Raw genomic sequence first — 20,196 nt, 5'->3', positions numbered from 1 at the left:
TATATATATATATATATATGTAATAATACAACCTTTTTCTGTTTGTTAGTTTACCCAGTTTGTGTGTGCTAATATGCACCATTTTAAACCTCCAGTTTTCCCGGTTGCTCTCTCCTGTTTTCAGAGTATCATTCCTCTCTCTCTCTCTCTGTTTCTTTTTTCCCTCCTCCCCTTATCTTTCTCTCTGTCTGTCTCCTCCCTGCTGCAAAAAATCTTGTACACTGACACGTGGGGACTTCATCAGACCGAGGGTAAGACAGAGTTATGACGCAAGACTCAAGAAGGATGTCTAACGGATGGCCTCTCTCTCTCTCTCTCTCTCTCTCTCTCTCTCTCTCTCTCTCTCTCTCTCTCTCTCTCTCTCTCTCTCTCTCTCTCTCTCTCTCTCTCTCTCTCTCTCTCTCTCATCTCTCTCTCTCTCTCTCTCTCTCTCTCTCTCTCCCTTCCTCCCCTCCAACTTCCTCTCCTCCCCTTTAGCCTGGCTTTTGGTCTGTCTTTTGATTTCTCTGCTGGATCATTATTCTTGTACAGACTGTAAAATGTATTATTTTGTACAACTTTATTGAAGAAAAAAAGTAACTTGTAGAAGCTCCCTGTGCCTTGATCACGACTGTACGTGTAAAATGAGCTAAGATGTAAGTAAGATATGTTTCATTGCGCTGTTTGGCTCTGCCCTGCCTCTGTCGATTCCCTTCAACTCTGACCCCCCAACCCCCCTCCCCGATTGCCTGTTTGCTCATCAGACTCTGGGTGGATGTTGCCTCCCCGCCCCTCCTTGTGCCGATCTAGAACCGGCCTCCCCGTACAACTCTAGAATGAAAAAAAAAAAAGGAAATGCAACGCCGGTGTCAGATCGACGGCCGAGCGCAACTTTTACTAGCACTGCTTATCAGTGGAGTTTGGGGCGAGCTGCTGTCTGTCACGTCCCCCTTCCCCCTCTGTTTTTTATATTCATTCGTTTAACCTGCCTCTGGTTTATATTTTAGGAATCAAGACGAAATGCCTGATGCTGTGTAGTATAAAGCAAGAAACATTATATACAGTATATATAAATATATATATTTATGTGTAAATATATTATTTATATATATTTGTTTGCTTTTTACAGGTTTTCTTTGCCTTTTCTTTGGGTGACAACAATAGTCAACATTTTAGAGGCAGGGTGTGGGGCTTTTTCTTCTTCTTTTTTTTTTAGCTTTAACTCTGAAGGAGAAAATAATCCAAATGCAAAAACATTGCTTGTCTCTTCGTCAAAAACCAAATTCCTTTGCTAAAAAGAGTGAAAAAGACAGCGAATCTGTCAATGTATTAAGTGTACAAATTGTTTTGATAGCTGCACAGTCAGATATTGGGTTCATATCCCCCTCCCATGGTATTCATGTTTATTTCTTTATAAAAAAAAAAAAAAGAAAAGAAAAAAAGCTGCTCTACAAACTGACATACTAACAAAAAAAAAGAGGCCGCCCATCACCAGACAATGACCAATCGTAACCCTCTCTGTACCACACTTCCTGTCCTGCTATCCAATCACATGAAAGCAGGGGCCAGCTTTTGGTGCTCTAATGGTCCACTTTGTTACACAAAGTATTTATTTTTGTTTTATTTATTTGTCATTTTATACTTTTTTCCCAAAACGCCATAATCATAGTCTAACCGATCTGATCCGATTGTTTTTTTTCTGCTAAATGTGGTACAGGTGTTATCTATCTCATATAATGTTACGGACGTGGGATGGGGTGGGGGGAGATGTTAAGCTATGACATTTTAGTATGTTTACTTTTTTTGTTTTTGTATTTTATTTTCTAATTCAGACTCGCTGCAGCAATAAGTGAGTGAGATTTGAGTACCAAACGCCCCCTTGCCTGACTCTATAAGAAGTGTTTTCAGTGTATATGTTGCTTTTTTCCATGTCTCACAGTTACTGTACATTTTGTACAAAGATTCAAATTACAGCAGTAAACGAAGAGTGTAACACTGTCTGAGTGACACACACATGCACACACTCTTTTCACAAGGCTAACTGTTTTTTGGCCCAAATCAAACTATAAAGGATAATGTAGTTGCTCTTACAGTGATGGTGGTTCTTAAAGGTCTAATATACCATTTGCTACATGTTTCTAAAGAGGCAAAATGAACTTATCATTTGCAAACTGATGGTTTCAGTGGCACTATGCATTGCATATCCTATATGATTTTGGATCTAGCTCTTAAACTGCACTCACCATATCTCTCGCAGACACATGGCTAATCATGACAGAAACTTCTACATCATTTTTTTTAATACGTTTACCAAGCAAATTTTCTAGATACATCTGTCACCTTTAGAAGAAAATAAGAAGCCTATGTTATTGTCTGTTCCCATAGTCTATAAAAAGAAGTTCACTTCGAAAAACGTCCGTAGACTGGAAGAACATTAATTTTAGTGTTTAAAATGGACAAAATAAGTTGTTTTTAAAGTTACCATCTTGCAGATGGTTTGTAGTAATGCATCAGCAACTGCTGAGTTCCCAGATTCTGCTTAGTTTATGTTATTAGACTCTATATATTATGTTATTAGATCTTTAAACCAGAGCAACAGAGGTTAGGAGTTTACAGCGACGAGCCACAGACATCAGAGAAGTGTTACACACACACCACTCAATAGGCAACTCATGAATGTTATTTAGATTTTCAGCTCATCTCATTAAAATCCATGCAGAATTAGATTTTACAGTATTAACAGCCTAAACTAGTTTTATTTAGCTGATCATTTTACAAACATTACTAAAACAAAATGAATTGAATAATTATTCTTGACAGAAGATTGGGGTTCTATAAGTCGTAGCCATTGTCATTTATTATTATTGTTTATCATTTAAAGTAATAAGGGCCTAATACATATCTTGAGTTCATGACACTAGACATTTCAATGCTGATTTTAGGACAAGGTTGTTATTTTAGATAATTTTTATTGAAGTTTGATTACTACAGTGTTGGTTATTTAGAGCCCGTGCCTTTTTTTGTAGGGACTGGGAAGCTTTTATTCAGTCTTTTACACTATCAACTCGACGTGGACTGCATGGACACCCTACTGGACTGAATGTGTTTCTCAACACTTTCATTCGGAGCCATCTGCTGGAGAGATATCGACTACATCTAATATGACTGAAGAACTGCTCATATACGAGTAATATAATATAATGCAGTAGAACATCCTTCAAGTCAACTTAGCCTCTCTTTTTTTTTTCTTCACAAAAGCCAAAACAATTCGCAATAAGAAATTATTATATAAACCCATATTTTTTTAATATTTTTGGTTGAGCAGACCATACTGTAAAACTTGGATGTTTAAGTCATTTCAATTTAAATTACATTAAACTGGTTTAAAATTTAGTTGATTATTGTATAAATTGTTTTGAGTATTTTTCATAATTGTCATTGTCAATCTGAAGTAATACCGCCGCAAGTTTCTCGATACCATAAACAGAGTGTGTACAACATTTGGCTCTAAACTTGACACTTGACTAAAGTTTGCATTGGTTTGTGTGAGCAGCAGAATGATTTCAACCAGCGCTCAAAATGGCTCTTCAGGCAGTTTAGGAGTTTACAACACCCCCATTGGGCGACACACGTTACAAGAAAATAACTTTTGGCGCTTCGCCCCAGAAGGCTGAATCCCTCATTGGGTCGCATTCAAAACCTAAGGTGAAATTTAAACATAGATAAGTATTATTATAAATAATCGTTTAAATCTATCACTTGCATAAATTCTAATCACCTTAAACGGCAAACTCAATAAAAAATGTCATTAATCTGTATTAAATGGCGACGTTGATTGGTCCAGCTTGAACAGCGCTGGAAAAAATAACAAATACCACGTGACAAGGCCGGTCTAGTGCCCCTTCAACAGCGGATTTGGCAATAATTACACCTTGATAATGACAAAACATATTTAGGAATAAAAGATTATTATTTATAAATCCTCCCATTTTAGATTCCTAATGGCTTAGCCATTCTAGTCGCTTATTCTATGAACTGTCCTTATTGCAGTTTGTAGTTTCCGCCAGCCCAGCAGGCGGCGCTCTACTCCGTTATCAAATTACGTATTATACACGCGCCGGTCAGTGTGCTCGTACGTATTTTGTAAACAGTCGCTTTTCTGTATAAAATAATTCCATTAATTTTTCTCCATGGACGAAGAATACTACGGCAATGTTGGAGAATGGGAGGGTCACGACGGCAACACGGTAGTTTAGCCACACCAAGATAATAGAATTATAATCTATTATCCTAACTACTACTTTAAACTCAAGACTTGCTTTTCATACCCTTACTAAAATACTGTGGTTGTATCATGTTTAACATTTTCTTATACCATTATTTATATCGAACTCTTGTGTAGTTCAAATAATAACGTGGTGACGTTTCGTTAAAAATCCACGATTCTACCATGATGCCAAATAAAACAAAGTAACTTACATGGACAAAACGATGTATTACTATGGTACCGTCCAACAAAAATGTGTTTTGCTAGTGGTGTCGTAGATGTCCGTAAACACAATTGTAAACCATATGATTAACTTAAATGTAATATTTCAGTAACGATAGTTAATATGTTGGATTGTAATATGCACAAGTGATCAATGATAAAGAGAACCATTAAAATATCGTTAAATAGCTTAAATTTGATTTGCAACTAAAAGATGCTTAACAATTGTCTATCGCTTCAGGAGGATGGATACGCGGATGCTGAGACTGATGGAAAAGTTCAGGAGGAGTGTCTGCAAAAATTCTCCAGCAGAGACTACATAATGGAGCCCACCGTGTTTAACACCCTGAAAACGTAAGTCAACCAAATGGAGAGAGGGCTGATTTCTATGGATAAAGCTTTGTCAGACATCCGGTCGGTGAGTGCAGCTGTATTTGTGTCCCTGTCTGCGCAGGTATTTCCAGGCAGGTGGTTCACCTGAGCATGTGATCCAGCTGCTCTCAGAGAACTACTCTGCTGTTGCACAGACGGTCAATCTACTGGCGGAGTGGCTCATCCAGATGGGTCAGTCAATATGTTGCCAAATTATTCAATATAAATGCGTTCATTTATACTTGAATTTCTGCACACCTCTGTCGTCGGTCGGTAAATTAACGGATGAACTCGAGCTTTGATTGGACGCGTGGGGAAAAGAAAAGTAGCTGATTAAATTGATACAGTGTGAACAAGACAGTTTGAGAATTGAGTCACACCTATTATAAAAAAGCTGTCAGCATCTCTAAACACTGTGTGTCTCCTTTGCAGGTGTGGAGCCCGCGCAGGTGCAGGAGCGTGTAGAGAATCATTTAAAGAGTCTATTGATCAAACACTTTGACCCTCAGAAAGCTGATTCTATCTTCACTGTTGAGGGAGAGGTGAGCGTTTTTTAATATTAGTTACAGTATTTCCAAAAACACCAGTCAGACATGATTTGTGTTCACATTAAAGATGACAGGAAATAAAAATTCACCATATCTATTCATGTTATAGATCTTATTGTGAATGAATCCGTAACGGCCACACCTTAAAATCCAATCAACGACCAATGCATGAGTCCAAGTCCCTGCCCGACTTTTTGTTATTATCCATTATAACACACACTGAAGAAAAGATTTGTGGCTATTTCCGTTTCAACGCAACTTTGAATTGAGTTGTTCAGGCTAATGAATGCAGTGTTCGTCTCTGTTAAGACACCAGCTTGGCTGGAGCAGATGATAGCACACACAACATGGAGAGATCTATTCTACAAACTGGCTGAGGCTCATCCAGACTGTCTGATGCTCAACTTTACTGTCAAGGTAAAAGAGAAATGAGCTGAAGTGAGTCAAAGATGTTCAGATTGCTGGAATCAGTTTATGTAGTGGTAATACATTTCTTGTTTGTGCATGTTGTGCGCAGTTGATTTCAGATGCAGGATACCAAGGAGAGATCACAAGCGTGTCCACAGCCTGCCAACAGTTGGAGGTTTTCTCCAGAGTCCTACGAACTTCTCTCGCCACACTACTGGATGGAGGAGAGCAGAACCTGGAGAAAAATCTGCCTGAATTCGCTGTGCGCATTGCAAACTCTTTTTTTTTTAAGGCCACTGTTTATGTTTATGATTGTATTTTTATAATCAGATCTCATTTTTGTGTGTTTTGAGCAGAAGATGGTGTGTCATGGTGAGCACACATACTTGTTTGCTCAGGCTATGATGTCCATCCTCGCTCAGGAGGAGCAGGGCGGCTCTGCAATGCGGCGAATCGGACAGGAAGTACAGAAATTTGCCCATGAGAGGTGCATTTGTGTAGAAAAAGTGGTTTGATCTGCCTTATTGTTCCTCTAGTTAGCAAACAAATCAATAACATTGTTATTATTATGTCTAGGGGGCATGATGCCAGTCAGATCACATTAGCGCTGGGCACAGCTGCTGCATACCCTCGTGCATGCCAGGCTCTTGGTGCCATGCTGTCCAAAGGGGCTCTGAACCCAGCCGACATCACAGTCCTATTCAAGATGTTCAGTAGCATGGATCCACCTCCTGTAGAGCTGGTCAGAATCTACATTTACATTTATGCATTTAGCAGATGCTTTTATCCAAAGTGACTTACTACAGAGGAACATAAGCCAACAATATTTATAGTATACAATGCCAGGTTTATCAGAAAGCTAGATTAGGAAACAAGCAAGAGCAAAGGAGAAATGCAGAGAAGAATAAAAGCCCGTTCACACCAAAAACGAGAACTATAAAGATAACTATATTGGCGTCCACACAAGCGGACGTTATCGTTCTGTTTATTCTAAGCGCGTGCGTGTCGGCCACTTGAAATGCTTGAGCTTGTTACAGCAGGATGTGTTCTGATTGTCTGACAATGTTTTTACGGTTCATCAGCTGGATGAAATCGGTCTGTAAGTGATTCCAACGATACAGTATAGTTTCTCTGTGCCGTTATCGTCATAGCTGTGGTGTGAACTCTGCTATTCTTTAATATTGAGAATGATTTTTAGAACTATATCTTTAGAGTTATCGTTCTTGGTGCGAACGTGGCCTAAATCCTTAATACTTCTTGTTCTAACCCATTGTATATTCATGTTTAAAAGGATAGTTCACCCAAAAATGAAAACTGTCATTAATTACTCACCCTCATGTCGTTCCAAACCCATAAGAGTTTTGTTTTTCTTTGAAATACAAATGAAGATCTTTTTGATGATTTCTGTCCCTCCATTTAAAGTCTATTCGAATGAACCCAAACCTCTGGTGGTTCATAAAGAGATCGTAAAAGAAATCCATAAGAATCGAGCAATTTAGTCAGTCTTCTGAAGGATTCCATTGAAAACATCTTCATTTGTCTTCCAAAGATGAATGTAAGTCTTATGGATTTGGAGTGACATGAGGGTGAGTAATTGATCTCAGAATTAAAATTATTGGGTGAACTAACCCTTTAAGTTTAAAAAATCTGCTATATTTCTAACACAAATCTAGTTCACAAATCTGCTATATTTCTAACACTTTGTTCCTAGCTCAGCAAAAACCTACAGAAAAGTGTATTCACTAAATGAATGTCAACTAAACTGCTCTTCTCAACATGTAGATCAGAGTTCCTGCCTTCTTGGATCTGTTCATGCTATCGCTATTTAAACCCGGAGCTAAAATCAACCAAGACCACAAGCACAAATACATCCACATCTTAGCGTACGCCGCTAGTGTTGTGGAAACATGGAAAAAGGTGTGTAATAAATACACACTTTTCACTTATATTTTAAAACTTATTTGTCAGTCCTTCTGTTTTCCAGAAATGTTGTGGTTAATTACATAAACTGACTCTTATTTCTAGAACAAGCGTGTGAATATAAATAAGGATGAGTTGAAGTCCACCTCAAAGGCCATTGAGACGGTTCATAATCTTTGCTGCAATGAAAACAAGGGAGCTACTGAGCTAGTAGCAGAACTCAGCACATTATACCAGTGCATAAGGTATGTACAAACACATTTATCTTTAAAGGGATAGTTCACCCAAAAATGAACATTCTGTCATCATTTAGTCACCCTCACGTTGTTCCAAACCTGTATGAATTTCTCTCTTCTGCTGAACACAAAAAGATATTTTGAAGACCAACAGTTGATGGACCTCAATTTACTTCCATAGTATGGAAAAAAATTACGAAATATTATTCCAGTTTAAAATAACTTTTCTATTTGAATATATTTAAAAATGTTGTTTAGTCCATCCAAAAGATGGATTTTCAGCATCATTACTCCAGTCTTCAGTGTCACATGATCCTTCAGAAATCATTCTAATACTCACAGTTCTGCTGCTTAATATTTTTGTGGAGACGGGCATCCTTTTTTCAGGATTTTTAGGATGAATAAGGATAAATAGAAAGTTCAAAAGAACAGCATTTATTTGAAATAGAAATAATTTGTAACAATATGTCTTTACTGTCACTTTTGATTAAGTTAATGTGTCTTTGCTTTAAAAATCGTACTGATCCCAAACTTTTGAATGGTAGTGTACTTATAACATATACATCCGGTTTCACAGACAAGGCTTATGCCTAGTCCCAGACTAAAATGCATGTTTGAGCTGTCTTTACTGAAGGCAACTTAAATGTCCTAATTAAACTAAGGGCTAATCCTGACTTAATCGAAGCCCTGTCTGTGAAAGCAGGCCTAAACAGTTGATATTTGTGTGCAGGTTTTCAGTGGTAGCTATGGGAGTGCTGAAGTGGGTCGACTGGACGGTGTCTGAGCCTCGTTACTTTCAGTTACAGACAGACCACACTCCTGTCCATCTAGCACTGCTGGATGAGGTAACCCTAACCTCAATGTCAAACTATTATATTTGGGGTCAAGCATACCAACAAGATACCAACTGGTCACTGCCCAAACCATTATTATGAAGATACTGATTCGCCATATTTTAAGAATAAATTTGTCTTTATTTCTCAGATCAGCACATGCCATCCGCTCCTCCATCCTCAGGTGTTGCAGTTGCTCATCAAACTGTTTGAGACAGAGCACTCGCAGCTTGATGTCATGGAGCAGGTTTGTAAGAGACAGGCTGCAAAAACTACTAAATCAAAAGCATTTTTATTTCCACCTCCACTGCTTAAATTCATAGCTAAATTCTGACTGTTATTTCAGCTGGAGCTCAAGAAGACCTTACTGGACCGTATGGTTCACCTATTGAGTCGAGGTTATGTTCTTCCAGTGGTCAGCTACATCCGCAAATGTCTGGAGAAGCTCAACACAGATATTTCACTCATTAGATACTTTGTTACAGAGGTGAAGCTCAGGTCATTTCTTAATAGAATCCATATTGTGTGCTTTATTCACGTCTGAGCTTGGTTCTCTAAAGTCTTCTTGTCCCGCTTTCATTTTGGACAGGTTCTAGATGTGATAACACCTCCATATACCTCAGACTTTGTCCAGCTGTTTTTGCCCATCCTAGAAAACGACAGCATAGCGGGAACAATCCGGACGGAGGGAGAACATGACCCTGTAGCTGAGTTCATTGGTGAGTTGTCCACAGTTTGTTTTTTTTTTAAAACAAAAATATGATTCATGAGATTTGAATGAACCATGAATGTATATATTTTTTTTGAAGTACCTTTTAACTCGCGTTTAAAAAAGAAAGTTGCTTGGATGCAATTCACAATTATGCAGATTTACACCTACAGTACTTTCTTATTAATCTATAATTTTGTGTTTTAGCTCACTGCAAATCCAACTTTATCATGATGAACTAAAACCACAGTAGAAATTGGTGGTTTGAAAAGGGAAAGGATCCACTCAGACCGGAGCACTCTTCATGGACGGACAGCCGATTTCAGTGTACATAACTTTTGTCTTGACCAAAATATTTTGTTTGCAAAATATTGACATGAATGCTGAACTTTGAATGTGTGTATTGAGGTCACAACTCTTAGAGCCTCTTTTTTGCTTTTAAACAAGTTGTGATGTTGGTTTTCCTCTTTGTATATTGAAATATTTTTTTTTATTAAAGTCACCATGAAATCAAAATTTACAAAAAATTTTTGGAACATTCTAGTATTTATTTTAAATTATTTATCTCTGCACATAATTATTTTTTTTAATCCATGTGCCTTCATAATATTTTATCAAAATAAGATTTCCATGGACAAAATCAAGTTCCGTCCTACATTTGTTCTTGTTCAAGAAGCAGTTTTGCTCGGATATGTCACAACATACGACTATGTAACTTCTGTTTCATGCCACCTTAATACAATCATGTTTAATGTCTCTAAGTGTCATCATTTCAAATGCAAACAGGTTCTCAAGCTTAAGTACAAAAGACATAAGTACATTGAAAAATATTTTTTATAAATATATATATATATATACACATAAAATATTTGTTGTTGCACATTAGATGGGCCTTATTTAAAGCCTAACCATATTTAGATCACTTCCGGCGCTTTCCGATCAAGATCACTTGGACGTGGCTGTGGTTACAAGAGGTAAAAACGATATAAATACTGTTCGTTTTCTCACACAAACCTGCTCGTGTCGTGTCTTAGGCCATCAATGTGTACTTACATTTACGAGTCATTAAATCATGTTTAATTTGGACTTCTCTGTGCATGCTCTTTGAGGAAGTGACCATAGACCTGCATTATATGACTGACAGACAAGAACAGTTTGACCTAAAAATATCAAAACTGAAACTACTGCGGAAACAAAGACACCTACATCTCGGATACCCTTGAGGTAAGCTAAAACATATCAAAAATTAATTTCAAAGTGAACTATCCCTTTAAGTTGATTTACTGTATACTGTATATTTATTTTTGGACTGATAGTGGTTAATAACGTCAAATATGCGACCGTCAGTATGCGAGAGTGTCAGTGGTAATATCATTGTGTAACAACTCGGGCTTAGCCTGACAGTTAGCTTGCCCTGGACCAGGTTAGTTTCCCAGCATAAGTTGCCAGAGTAACTGAGTTTGAATTATTTTAAGTTTGCTTATGAAACAGAATCAGCCGACAATAAGTCTGACTAACCAAAATAAGCCTGGCTTGTATTCTAAATTTATTTTATGGAACAGCCCTCAGAATGTTCCACTCAGTTTAAACTAAAACAACAATAACAGAATTAAAATAACAAGGAGTAAAACTTGATAAGACTTTTATTGAGTGTGATTAAAAGCAAAATTCTCATCAAAAAAAAAGAAGCAAACTGTACTTTCGCTTTTAATACACCATTGCAAACCCCAAAACTTAGGCACGTGTCGGCACACAAGTCATTAGATGATCTAATTTAATAATTTGAACATAAAACATCCTAAAATGCGAAATGTCCTAGTATAAAAAACAACAACAATGGATTGCTCTTCCCTTTGTGTTCATTAAGTGGTGTAGAAAACCATTTAAAAAAAAGGAGGCCAACAAATGCAGAATTACAAGAACAAATCTGTAAAATTTCTGATAAATCATTCCTGAGATCTTCATTAAAAACTATTAAAACCTCTGCAACTGATCTTAGACAGCATCAGAAAATCATTCTTGCCCCGGATACAAATACCCTTTAGAATTTGGCAAGTTTGGACTGATTGAAGACTGCACTGTCTCTATGAAAAACACGTCACTGCATCTACAGGTAGTTCTTGGGTAGGATGGGGTCTCCGTACATGCAGTCCTCTTCGATGGCGAGATTGTACTGGCTCCCACTGCCGCCCTTGTATGCACTGGTGACAATTCTGAGCCAGCCTTTCTCTCCCTAAATAACAAAAGGGCAGGACATACATTCAACATCTAAACTTGTGTGAGGGATTCCCCAGCATAACATCTCAGGTTTTGCTTACCCATGGCTCTCCCCAAGAATTACGGACGACCCAGTACTCCACTCCAGTCTCATCAACGCCCCAACCAGCAACAGATACGATGTGGTTTATACCGGGATCCTGTACGTACTCAGAATACAAGCCACCAGTGTACGCATCAAGCTTGTCTGTTGCCATGATCCCACAACTACAAAGGCAAAGTGTCAACGTGTAAAAAATCTCCTAATGTTGGTTGAAATATAAAACCTAATCGTACAAATCCAGTCTGTATACCTGACGGGTCCTCCAGAATAGATCTCAGCTTTCATCTTGTCCCGCCCACTGACTGAGCCATAGTCTCCAACTTTCCAGACAGTGAAGTTCTTTACAACATTGCACACGCCAAAGGTAGTGCAGGTTCCACACTGATTAAAGATGTTACATTCTGAAAAAACAAAACAAAAAAAACAGAAATGCACATTAAATTATAACTGCAAGCACTGACTGCATTAAGCAAGATGCTCAACCAGACAACTTTTTTACCCTGATCCTTGGCCTGGTAGTTGTTGCAGGTTTCATCAGGAATGCCTTTAGTGTTTGCATATTCCCACACGCCAGAATGATCTCCACCATGGCAGGAACCCGCGTCGCCACAGTCAATCACGTTCTGGACAGAGAGATAGGCAGATGGCCATGCCGCTTTCCGCTTGATGTTGATACGATCTAAAATAAAAAACAAATCAAGTCACATAAGCTGACAAAATTGCCTCACCTTTAGAAAATATTTATACATGTTTTAAAATATATGACTATTTTATTTATTGCACTTTTTTTTCCAAGACTGTTCCCAAAATTATGGAGCCCCGCGCACATCACGTGGACAAATATATATAAATATTGTGGCCACGGATTAAGAATTCATTCCCTCGTTTAAGTATTTCATGGCCATGATTTACTAAATTGTTCCCTCAATTTAGTCAAATTGTAGCCACAAATTAAAAATTCATTCCCACAATTTATTGATTAGTTCCCTCATTTTAGTAAATCATGGCCACGGTGTTCTAATTCATTCTCTTATTTTGACTCACGTAAAACAAGGTATCAAATTATTACAACATGGCCAGGATTTAGTAATATAAGGAAACAAATTCTTCATTTGTGGCCACAGTTTAATAAAACGAGGGATCGAATTAATAAAACAAGGCAATGAATTGTTACTCGATATATTTTTTCCCAGCTTGACATGTGCCAGAGCTCCGTACAAAATAGATGATGTCATCCTACCTAATATTGATGGTTGGTTAATATGTAATAGTTCATCTAACATGTACTTCACACTATTTGTGGAAAGTGTCAGTAAAGCTTTAAAGTAAAGATTAAGAGGAAGTATGATGTTCACAAATATGCTGAAATGATAAATCTCAAACATGCAGAAACTTGTAGATCAGGAAAACACCTCATAACTGCAGATCACATGAGAGTCAGGTGGTAGACAGAAAAAATAACTGCACATATGTAGGCCATTGCACTTTTAATGATTAAACAACCTTGTGATTTTCTTTACTATCACCCTACAGTGTGTCATTCTGTGCTTTTCCTGATGTGGCTAAAATAGGGTTGTTTGAATTATGAACCTATAATAAGGCTGGTGATGTTCTGTGTTTTTTTTCGTTTTTCATGGAAAGACATATTGCTAAATATTTCCATGTGCGATTCACAGGAACTTTATTACGGTAGTTAAAAAACAAGTAAAACAGGTTAAAAACAGGTAACGGACCTTCTCGAGGCCTGAATGTCTGGTGATGAAGCCGAAACGTAAACCTTTTTTAAAGGTAGGGTAGGCAATTTTCGAAGAGACTAGCAATAGCAAGCTGGCTTTGAAAACACATGAACGCGTACAACAGGGAGCAAACAAAAGCGTCACGAGAGACGGTGTTAAACTACCTCATGTCTCAAAGCACATAACATTACAATATTAATGAACAAACAACTTAAAGAGCTCTGACCAGTACCACCTGACTGCTGCAGGTTCATTTTGCCGTTGATAGTGTTGCCATCAAAAGGCATTAATTCGAGTCAAGAACTGCTACGCGTATAACGTCACGTGTTTCCATCTCTTCCAAATTATGGCGTGAACGCAGCATAAGCTCATTGTTTTGATTCAGGAGGAACTATGGCTGCTGTTTCGGTGCTCAGTGACTGACGTCTGTCTAAATCTGCATAGCGTGAAACACGCTGATGACTGCGCGACCAGGTGTGCAGAGGTATGGTAATACATACGTTGACAGACAGGTAGGACCGAATGCAATGATTGGATGAATATTTTATTGTCCTACACCTTCCACAGACAATATGCATATAAATACATTAAGACCACTTATCTTAGTGATAGCAATCAGGATTTAAGAGACTTTCAACCAAATAACAAAAAATGTTTAAGTGCTGCACCTTTTCTCCAATCAATTTTTAGTTTTACCTCCTTTTTAGTTGGTTGAGCACCCCTTATTGAACCTCTTTTGACACACACACACACACACACACACACCTGGTTGAACTGCCTCTTAACAGCTTTTCCCTCACCTGCAAACGCACTGGTACTTCCATGTGCCCAGCATGAGCCGCAGTACTGGGGTATGTGTTGGTTACGTGTTGTGCTGACGTAGTTGACGCCATCTATGTTTCTCCAGTCCCATTCTTTGGGGACGTCTTTTAAATTCATATATTCATAAGGGCGTGGTCCAGTCCTGAAAAATACAAGAAAAAGTTGTTCAACCATCTACGTATACTGTATATTCTTCACTGACCACAAAAACACTAAACGGGCATTCACAGCAAGCAGCAAGGGGCCATGTAGGAAAATCCAGCAAAAAAACCCTCATGCAACAGGCCATCTGTTCTTCAGTTAACAACCAAAAATGGGAAATGAACCTTGAGGTCATGACATTTATAATTATAATAAAACAGGTGTCAAACGGTCTCATGATGGCTACCTTTTCACCACTCTGCTGTGTTTTTCTCTTAATAATTTCATGTGCCGAATTGCCATGACGTGAGCCGCCTGTAGTACACTGGGTGACAATTGAGCCAAAAAATTAAAATGAGATGACCAAATAATGGAAAAAACTGATTCATGCATTACGCTGGAATTCGAGTCAATTTGAGTGCATTGCATTGTGGGATACAGTATGCTGTTGTCAATAGTGAACAGTTTTAATTTTATATTTGACAAAAATAGTAAAAGTGGCAGTTATTCCGAACATAACCCGTATGAGCCAGAATCAAAAATATAATATATCATAGTAACATATCAACTGTAAGTCAAGCACAACAGGAAATACATTAGCATAAAGACAGTTACAGGAAATAACTTGAACATTTATTTGACCTCTTTTATAACAGGTTTCAAAATAAGTAACTTAAACAATTAAAGCCTACACGTATGGTTTGTTTAAAGTATATTTAGCATAGGATACAGTGTGACTTACTCGCAAGTCGCCTGACTGAACAAACATACGATACCCAAAACTGCTGTCTAGGTAGGCAGCTCACTAGATTGAGGCACAGCCCTAGTGTCGGATTTCTGCACTTCTGAGGAATATATAAATCATATCCAACGTAAGTTTGATAAAGTTTAGAAAAATGCTGGTCTGTCATACTTCACTCCTTGTAGGTTTCTCCTCGGCTGGGGTCTGTAGCAGGGCTCGTTCTCATTAAAATACCGTCCGGCGAAAACACCCGACAGAGTAAACAGATAAAAGAGCAGCACGCGAGCCATGTTGAATCTCAGGCGGTCATATGATCCTCACATGAATCTGCACTGCGGTTTTATTCTTCGTGTCTGCCTGGAGGCGTGGAGAAAGTATCGAAACTAGCTCTCTTATTGGGCATCTCTTAACAAAAAAATAGTTTGTTTGTCAGACGCTTCTTGCTTCTAAATACCATATTCTCTCTCTCTCTCTCTCTCTCTCTCTCTCTCTCTCTCTCTCTCTCTCTCTCTCTCTCTCTCTCTCTCTCTCTCTCTCTCTCTCAGTAAATTCTCTAGTATCAATACATTTTGGTCAAACAAACTGGGATAATTTTTAAATGTTTTATTTATTAATATTTATTTTTCGATTTATCTATTTCATTTATTTTTTATTTCAGTTTTAGTAATTTTAATACTTAAACTTATTTTATTTCAGTTAATTGTTAATTTTATTTTCATCTTTATTTTATTTTAATTTAATTTTAGCTTTATTTCAATGAATGAAAACAATTGTGTAACAGTTTCAGTTTTAGTCAACAATAACAATAATGGTACACGTCAGTTGAAGTGGACTTCGCTGAATCTCATTTTCGCTCTCTACTTCCTATGAAGTGATGTAGGCCTACTATCGATGTTCCGTTATTCCCTACGCCGTTTGCAGTGCCCTTCGAACTGAAGTTTGTCAGACGCTTTCTTGCTTCTAAATACCATAAATACCATATTCTCTCTCTCTCTCTCTCTCTCTCTCTCTCTCTCTCTCTCTCTCTCTCTCTCTCTCTCTCTCTCTCTCTCTATTTCTCTCTCGCTCTCTCTCTTTCTCTCTTGGAAGTGGGATTGGAATCTGACTGTGGGATTGGACTTCACAGTAGGCTACATTACGGTCGAATGGAAGGCAACATTATTTGGGTGGTGTAGCTACTTCTACGCCTATTTAAAGATCATAACATTATATAAAGCATGTTTGCATTTCATCTGATGAGCAAAGTCCAGACTTAATTTTTACAACGTAGCCTATGAGAGACAAGTGAGAACAGGTAAGCATATTCTCCGCTATTCTTTTACATAAATATCTTAGTCAGAAGTGTAAGATATCTTTCACCAGTGGTTTTCAGTTAAACAAAAGCATTGATCTGAAAAGTGGTTTACCATCCGAGTATTTTTTTATTATTTTTCTATCTTTCTAAAGAAGAGGTGTTTTTGAGTCAGTTTTTATCAGTGTGTTTGCATGCGTGTCTGTGGTTCCAGTGACAGTGATAACGAGTCTAACAAACACCATTTAAAGGGAACAATTAATAATCGTTGGTAAGGACTAGAGACTTGGAAAGAAAAAGGTAGATTCTTCAAATGTTCTTCAAACAAAGAAAATATGGTTCTTTTAAAAACTGTTCACTGTGGGCTGTGAAATAGACTGTGAAAACCCTATTTTGGAACATTTATTTTTAAGAGTGTGTGTGTGTACAGATAGGCTATAGGCCTATAGCATATAATAGCATATAATCATGTCTGATCAGCTTAGATATTTTAAGTGTTTGCTGGTTGTAATGTCAACTGTTCCGATTTAACTTTGAAAAGTGACTACAGTAACAGCTGTTATCCATGTGATCAGACATGGCAGAGCAAAGTCCATCCAAAAAATTAAGGAATCAGGTCAAGGGTTTCCTTTGTGAAGTAAGCCCTATAAAAGACATCAAGAAGCCTTACTTTGATGCTATTCTTCAACATGAAGGTGAAGTTAGCAAAGTTGTGGCCTTCAGACCAGAAGATCACATCCACTTCCAGAATGCTGAAACCACCCGGTAAGTCTTCGCTCACAAAAATAGAGGCATCCTATGTTTCTAAAATGCCAAATCACCATATAGGCCTATGCACTGAGGTGTTTTATTAAGCAACATATACATATACAGTATCAACTCCCTATTAACCTCAGTAGTCAGATTTATTGTAAATGTCTGTCTAAAACATCCAAACCTTTTGACAGGAGTCAAGTTACACTAGATGATGTCGTATTACAGCCATATGTGGAGTCCAGCAGAAAAAGGAACGTGTTTTACACACACAGCTCCAAAATGTCCTGCGTTCATGAACGAGGGGAAACATCTAAAAACAGCTTGTCTGCTACACCACAATGTGTACAACTGTCTGAACTCCAAAACCTGGATACAAAATCAAAGAAGGTAGGTAGTTTATGATTATTAATATCTTACCATTTAAACATATTCTTGGATATGTATTATATATCCATTCACAGGGCTCCTCAATCTTGATATCATTTCTTGTTTTATCACAACAAAATAGCTTCCTGCAAGTCTGTTAAGATTATTGAAACAAACAAAAAAAAAATATATAAAAGATTTTTAAAGAGTTTTTCCCTGTATTTGTCATCATCGTCTCTTGGGACAGTTACTTAATGCACCTAGATATACATTTTCATACCTAGAATACTAATTACATTTTTTAATAAATTTTTTATTTTAACCCATGAAAAATAATCCAAATAAATTTCATTCAGAAATGTAAAAAAAAAAACACAAAAAAATTGAGGAGGTGTGTTTAAGTATTTTTTTATAAATGGAAATTTTAATGTATTTTTTTTAAATAACTACAGACCATGAAAAAAGTGTCATGTCACTGTCCCATATGCATCTGCTCGTTTTCTGCATATTGCACAGGTCAACATCAATGCAAAGATTATCCAGGAGGTGCGCAAGGGAAACAGTGTTGTATGGGATGGACGATATCTTCCAAGAACCGAGTACACTGTAGCGGATACTACAGGCTACATTAGTCTAACGGTCTGGTGTGAGCACAACATTACTGTTGGAGAATGGTACAACATCACAAACGTCTCTGTGGGAAATTTCAAGGGCAAAATATCCCTTTCAACTACCAAAAACACACAGATTCTCAACATCGCATCTCAAGGTACAGCAGTTGCTGTTCAAGTGCCAACAGAAACTATTAAATGTGACATCATTGGTGTAAACATTAAGAATATCTTCATTTGTCCTCGTTCACATACACTCAAGGACGTGACACCGTCAAGCCCCACTGTATATTGTGTCTCATGCAATACGCATTATAAACCCCCTGCCATCATAATGAGGATCAGTGGTCACCTGGGTCTTAAACCAGAAATGGGAAATGTTGTGGAGGCAAGCATTGAGGACGAGGTCATCAGATCGGTGCTCACGGTGAAGCCCGGCGCATCACGAGAAGACATCATTCAGAGCTTCATTGCTCTGCCACCCATGCAGATCACAATTCGCGAGAACATCGTTGTGAAGATGGAAGATGTTCCTCAGAAGGCTGAAATCAGATCTGAAGCAGAGCTGCCTGTTAAAGTGGAACCCGTGGAAGAATCTATTGACTTTTATTCTCCCCCAGACCATGGCATTCTATTCAGTTCACAAGACAGAAAAAGAAAATCTACTGACTGATCATATGTAAAATTCTTGATTATTCTCATTACTGTTCTATACAATCAGCCTGATAATGACTATCAGGAGTGGTCCTGTGTAGTTCAAAGTGTATATTATTTAACATTTAAATATCACTCTTTTTTCAGAACATTCTTTAAAATGTCAATACAAACATCATATATCAGTCACATACTGTATACAGTGGGGAGAACAAGTATTTGATACAAAGCATGTAGAAGTCTGTCATTTTTATCATAGGTACTCTTCAAATACGAGTGACGGAATGTAAAACAAAAATCCAGAAAATCACATTGTATGATTTTTAAGTAATTGATACATCAGAAAAGCAGACCTTAATATTTGGTACAGAAACCTTTGTTTGCAATTACAGAGATCATACGTTTCCTGTAGTTCTTGACCAGGTTTGCACACACTGCAGCAGGGATTTTGGCCCACTCCTCCATACAGACCTTCTCCAGATCCTTCAGGTTTCTGGGCTGTCGCTGGGCAATACTCAGCTCCCTCCAAAAGATTTTCTATTGGGTTCAGGTCTGGAGACTGGCTAGGCCACTCCAGGACCTTGAGATGCTTCTTACGGAGCCACTCCTTAGTTGCCCTGGCTGTGTGTTTCGGGTCGTTGTCACGACCCATCTTCAATGCTCTTACTGAGGGTTGTTGGCCAAGATCTTGCGATACATGGCCCTATCCATCCTCCCCTCAATACGGTGCAGTCGTCCGGTCCCCTTTGCAGAAAAGCATCCCCAAAGAATGATGTTTCCACCACCATGCTTCAGGGTTGAGATGGTGTTCTTGGGGTTGTACTCATCCTTCTTCCTCCAAACACGGCCAAAAGCTCTATTTTTGTCTCATCAAACCACATGACCTTCTCCCATTCCTCCTCTGGATCATCCAGATGGTCATTGGCAAACTTCAGACGGGCCTGGACATGCGCTGGCTTGAGCAGGGGGACCTTGCGTGCGCTGCAGGATTTTAATCCATGACAGCATAGTGTGTTACTAATGGTTTTCTTTGAGACTGTGGTCCCAGCTCTCTTCAGGTCATTGACCAGGTCCTGCCGTGTAGTTCTGGGCTGATCCCTCACCTTCCTCATGATCATTGATGCCCCACGAGGTGAGATCTTGCATGGAGCCCCAGACCGAGGGAGATTGACCGACATCTTGAACTTCTTCTATTTTCTAATGATTGCGCCAACTGTTGTTGCCTTCTCACCAAGCTGCTTGCCTATTGTCCTGTAGCCCATC

The 20,196-nt window shown here is 38.2% G+C and overlaps 3 protein-coding genes across 3 annotated transcripts; 2 read left to right on the top strand and 1 right to left on the bottom strand.

The window, feature by feature from the left end:
- The first annotated feature begins 4,068 nt into the window (after positions 1–4,068).
- On the top strand, positions 4,069–10,010 carry nelfcd (negative elongation factor complex member C/D). Its single transcript, XM_056270524.1, has 15 exons — positions 4,069–4,226; positions 4,710–4,822; positions 4,923–5,032; positions 5,273–5,382; positions 5,698–5,805; positions 5,906–6,058; positions 6,153–6,283; positions 6,373–6,538; positions 7,579–7,713; positions 7,822–7,961; positions 8,683–8,797; positions 8,937–9,032; positions 9,132–9,272; positions 9,375–9,504; positions 9,702–10,010. The coding sequence occupies exons 1-15, from the start codon at positions 4,170–4,172 to the stop codon at positions 9,734–9,736; spliced, it is 1,740 nt and encodes a 579-aa protein (XP_056126499.1). The 5' UTR covers positions 4,069–4,169; the 3' UTR covers positions 9,737–10,010.
- Positions 10,011–11,341: 1,331 nt separating this feature from the next.
- On the bottom strand, positions 11,342–15,640 carry ctsz (cathepsin Z). The gene is made up of 6 exons (XM_056270520.1): positions 15,427–15,640; positions 14,351–14,514; positions 12,314–12,493; positions 12,065–12,215; positions 11,813–11,978; positions 11,342–11,727 (listed from the first exon to the last, which is right to left on the bottom strand). The coding sequence occupies exons 1-6, from the start codon at positions 15,543–15,545 to the stop codon at positions 11,602–11,604; spliced, it is 906 nt and encodes a 301-aa protein (XP_056126495.1). The 5' UTR covers positions 15,546–15,640; the 3' UTR covers positions 11,342–11,601.
- A 1,368-nt stretch (positions 15,641–17,008) lies between these two features.
- si:dkey-249d8.1 (uncharacterized) lies at positions 17,009–18,973 on the top strand. The gene is made up of 3 exons (XM_056270478.1): positions 17,009–17,311; positions 17,494–17,689; positions 18,185–18,973. The coding sequence occupies exons 1-3, from the start codon at positions 17,124–17,126 to the stop codon at positions 18,950–18,952; spliced, it is 1,152 nt and encodes a 383-aa protein (XP_056126453.1). The 5' UTR covers positions 17,009–17,123; the 3' UTR covers positions 18,953–18,973.
- The last annotated feature ends 1,223 nt before the right edge of the window (positions 18,974–20,196 follow it).

Source organism: Rhinichthys klamathensis, unplaced genomic scaffold, assembly GCF_029890125.1.
Source record: "Rhinichthys klamathensis goyatoka isolate OS25496 unplaced genomic scaffold, OSU_Roscu_1.1 h1tg000303l_1, whole genome shotgun sequence".
In the NCBI taxonomy this organism is placed as follows: Eukaryota; Metazoa; Chordata; class Actinopteri; order Cypriniformes; family Leuciscidae; genus Rhinichthys; species Rhinichthys klamathensis.
Note: the sequence above shows the minus strand (reverse complement) of the source record. Positions and strands in the feature narration are given on the sequence as shown.

Excerpts from the sequence above, each read along its gene's own strand:
- ctsz (XM_056270520.1), bottom strand. The coding sequence starts at position 15,545 with ATGGCTCGCGTGCTGCTCTTTTATCTGTTTACTCTGTCGGGTGTTTTC. Across the intron at positions 14,515-15,426 it reads AGAAACCTACAAGGAGTGAA|GACTGGACCACGCCCTTATG; the intron begins GTATGACAGACC and ends TGTATTTTTCAG. Across the intron at positions 12,494-14,350 it reads AAGTACCAGTGCGTTTGCAG|ATCGTATCAACATCAAGCGG; the intron begins GTGAGGGAAAAG and ends TTTTTATTTTAG.
- si:dkey-249d8.1 (XM_056270478.1), top strand. The coding sequence starts at position 17,124 with ATGGCAGAGCAAAGTCCATCCAAAAAATTAAGGAATCAGGTCAAGGGT. Across the intron at positions 17,312-17,493 it reads CAGAATGCTGAAACCACCCG|GAGTCAAGTTACACTAGATG; the intron begins GTAAGTCTTCGC and ends ACCTTTTGACAG. Across the intron at positions 17,690-18,184 it reads TGGATACAAAATCAAAGAAG|GTCAACATCAATGCAAAGAT; the intron begins GTAGGTAGTTTA and ends CATATTGCACAG.
- nelfcd (XM_056270524.1), top strand. The coding sequence starts at position 4,170 with ATGGACGAAGAATACTACGGCAATGTTGGAGAATGGGAGGGTCACGAC. Across the intron at positions 8,798-8,936 it reads ATCTAGCACTGCTGGATGAG|ATCAGCACATGCCATCCGCT; the intron begins GTAACCCTAACC and ends TTTATTTCTCAG. Across the intron at positions 9,033-9,131 it reads AGCTTGATGTCATGGAGCAG|CTGGAGCTCAAGAAGACCTT; the intron begins GTTTGTAAGAGA and ends CTGTTATTTCAG.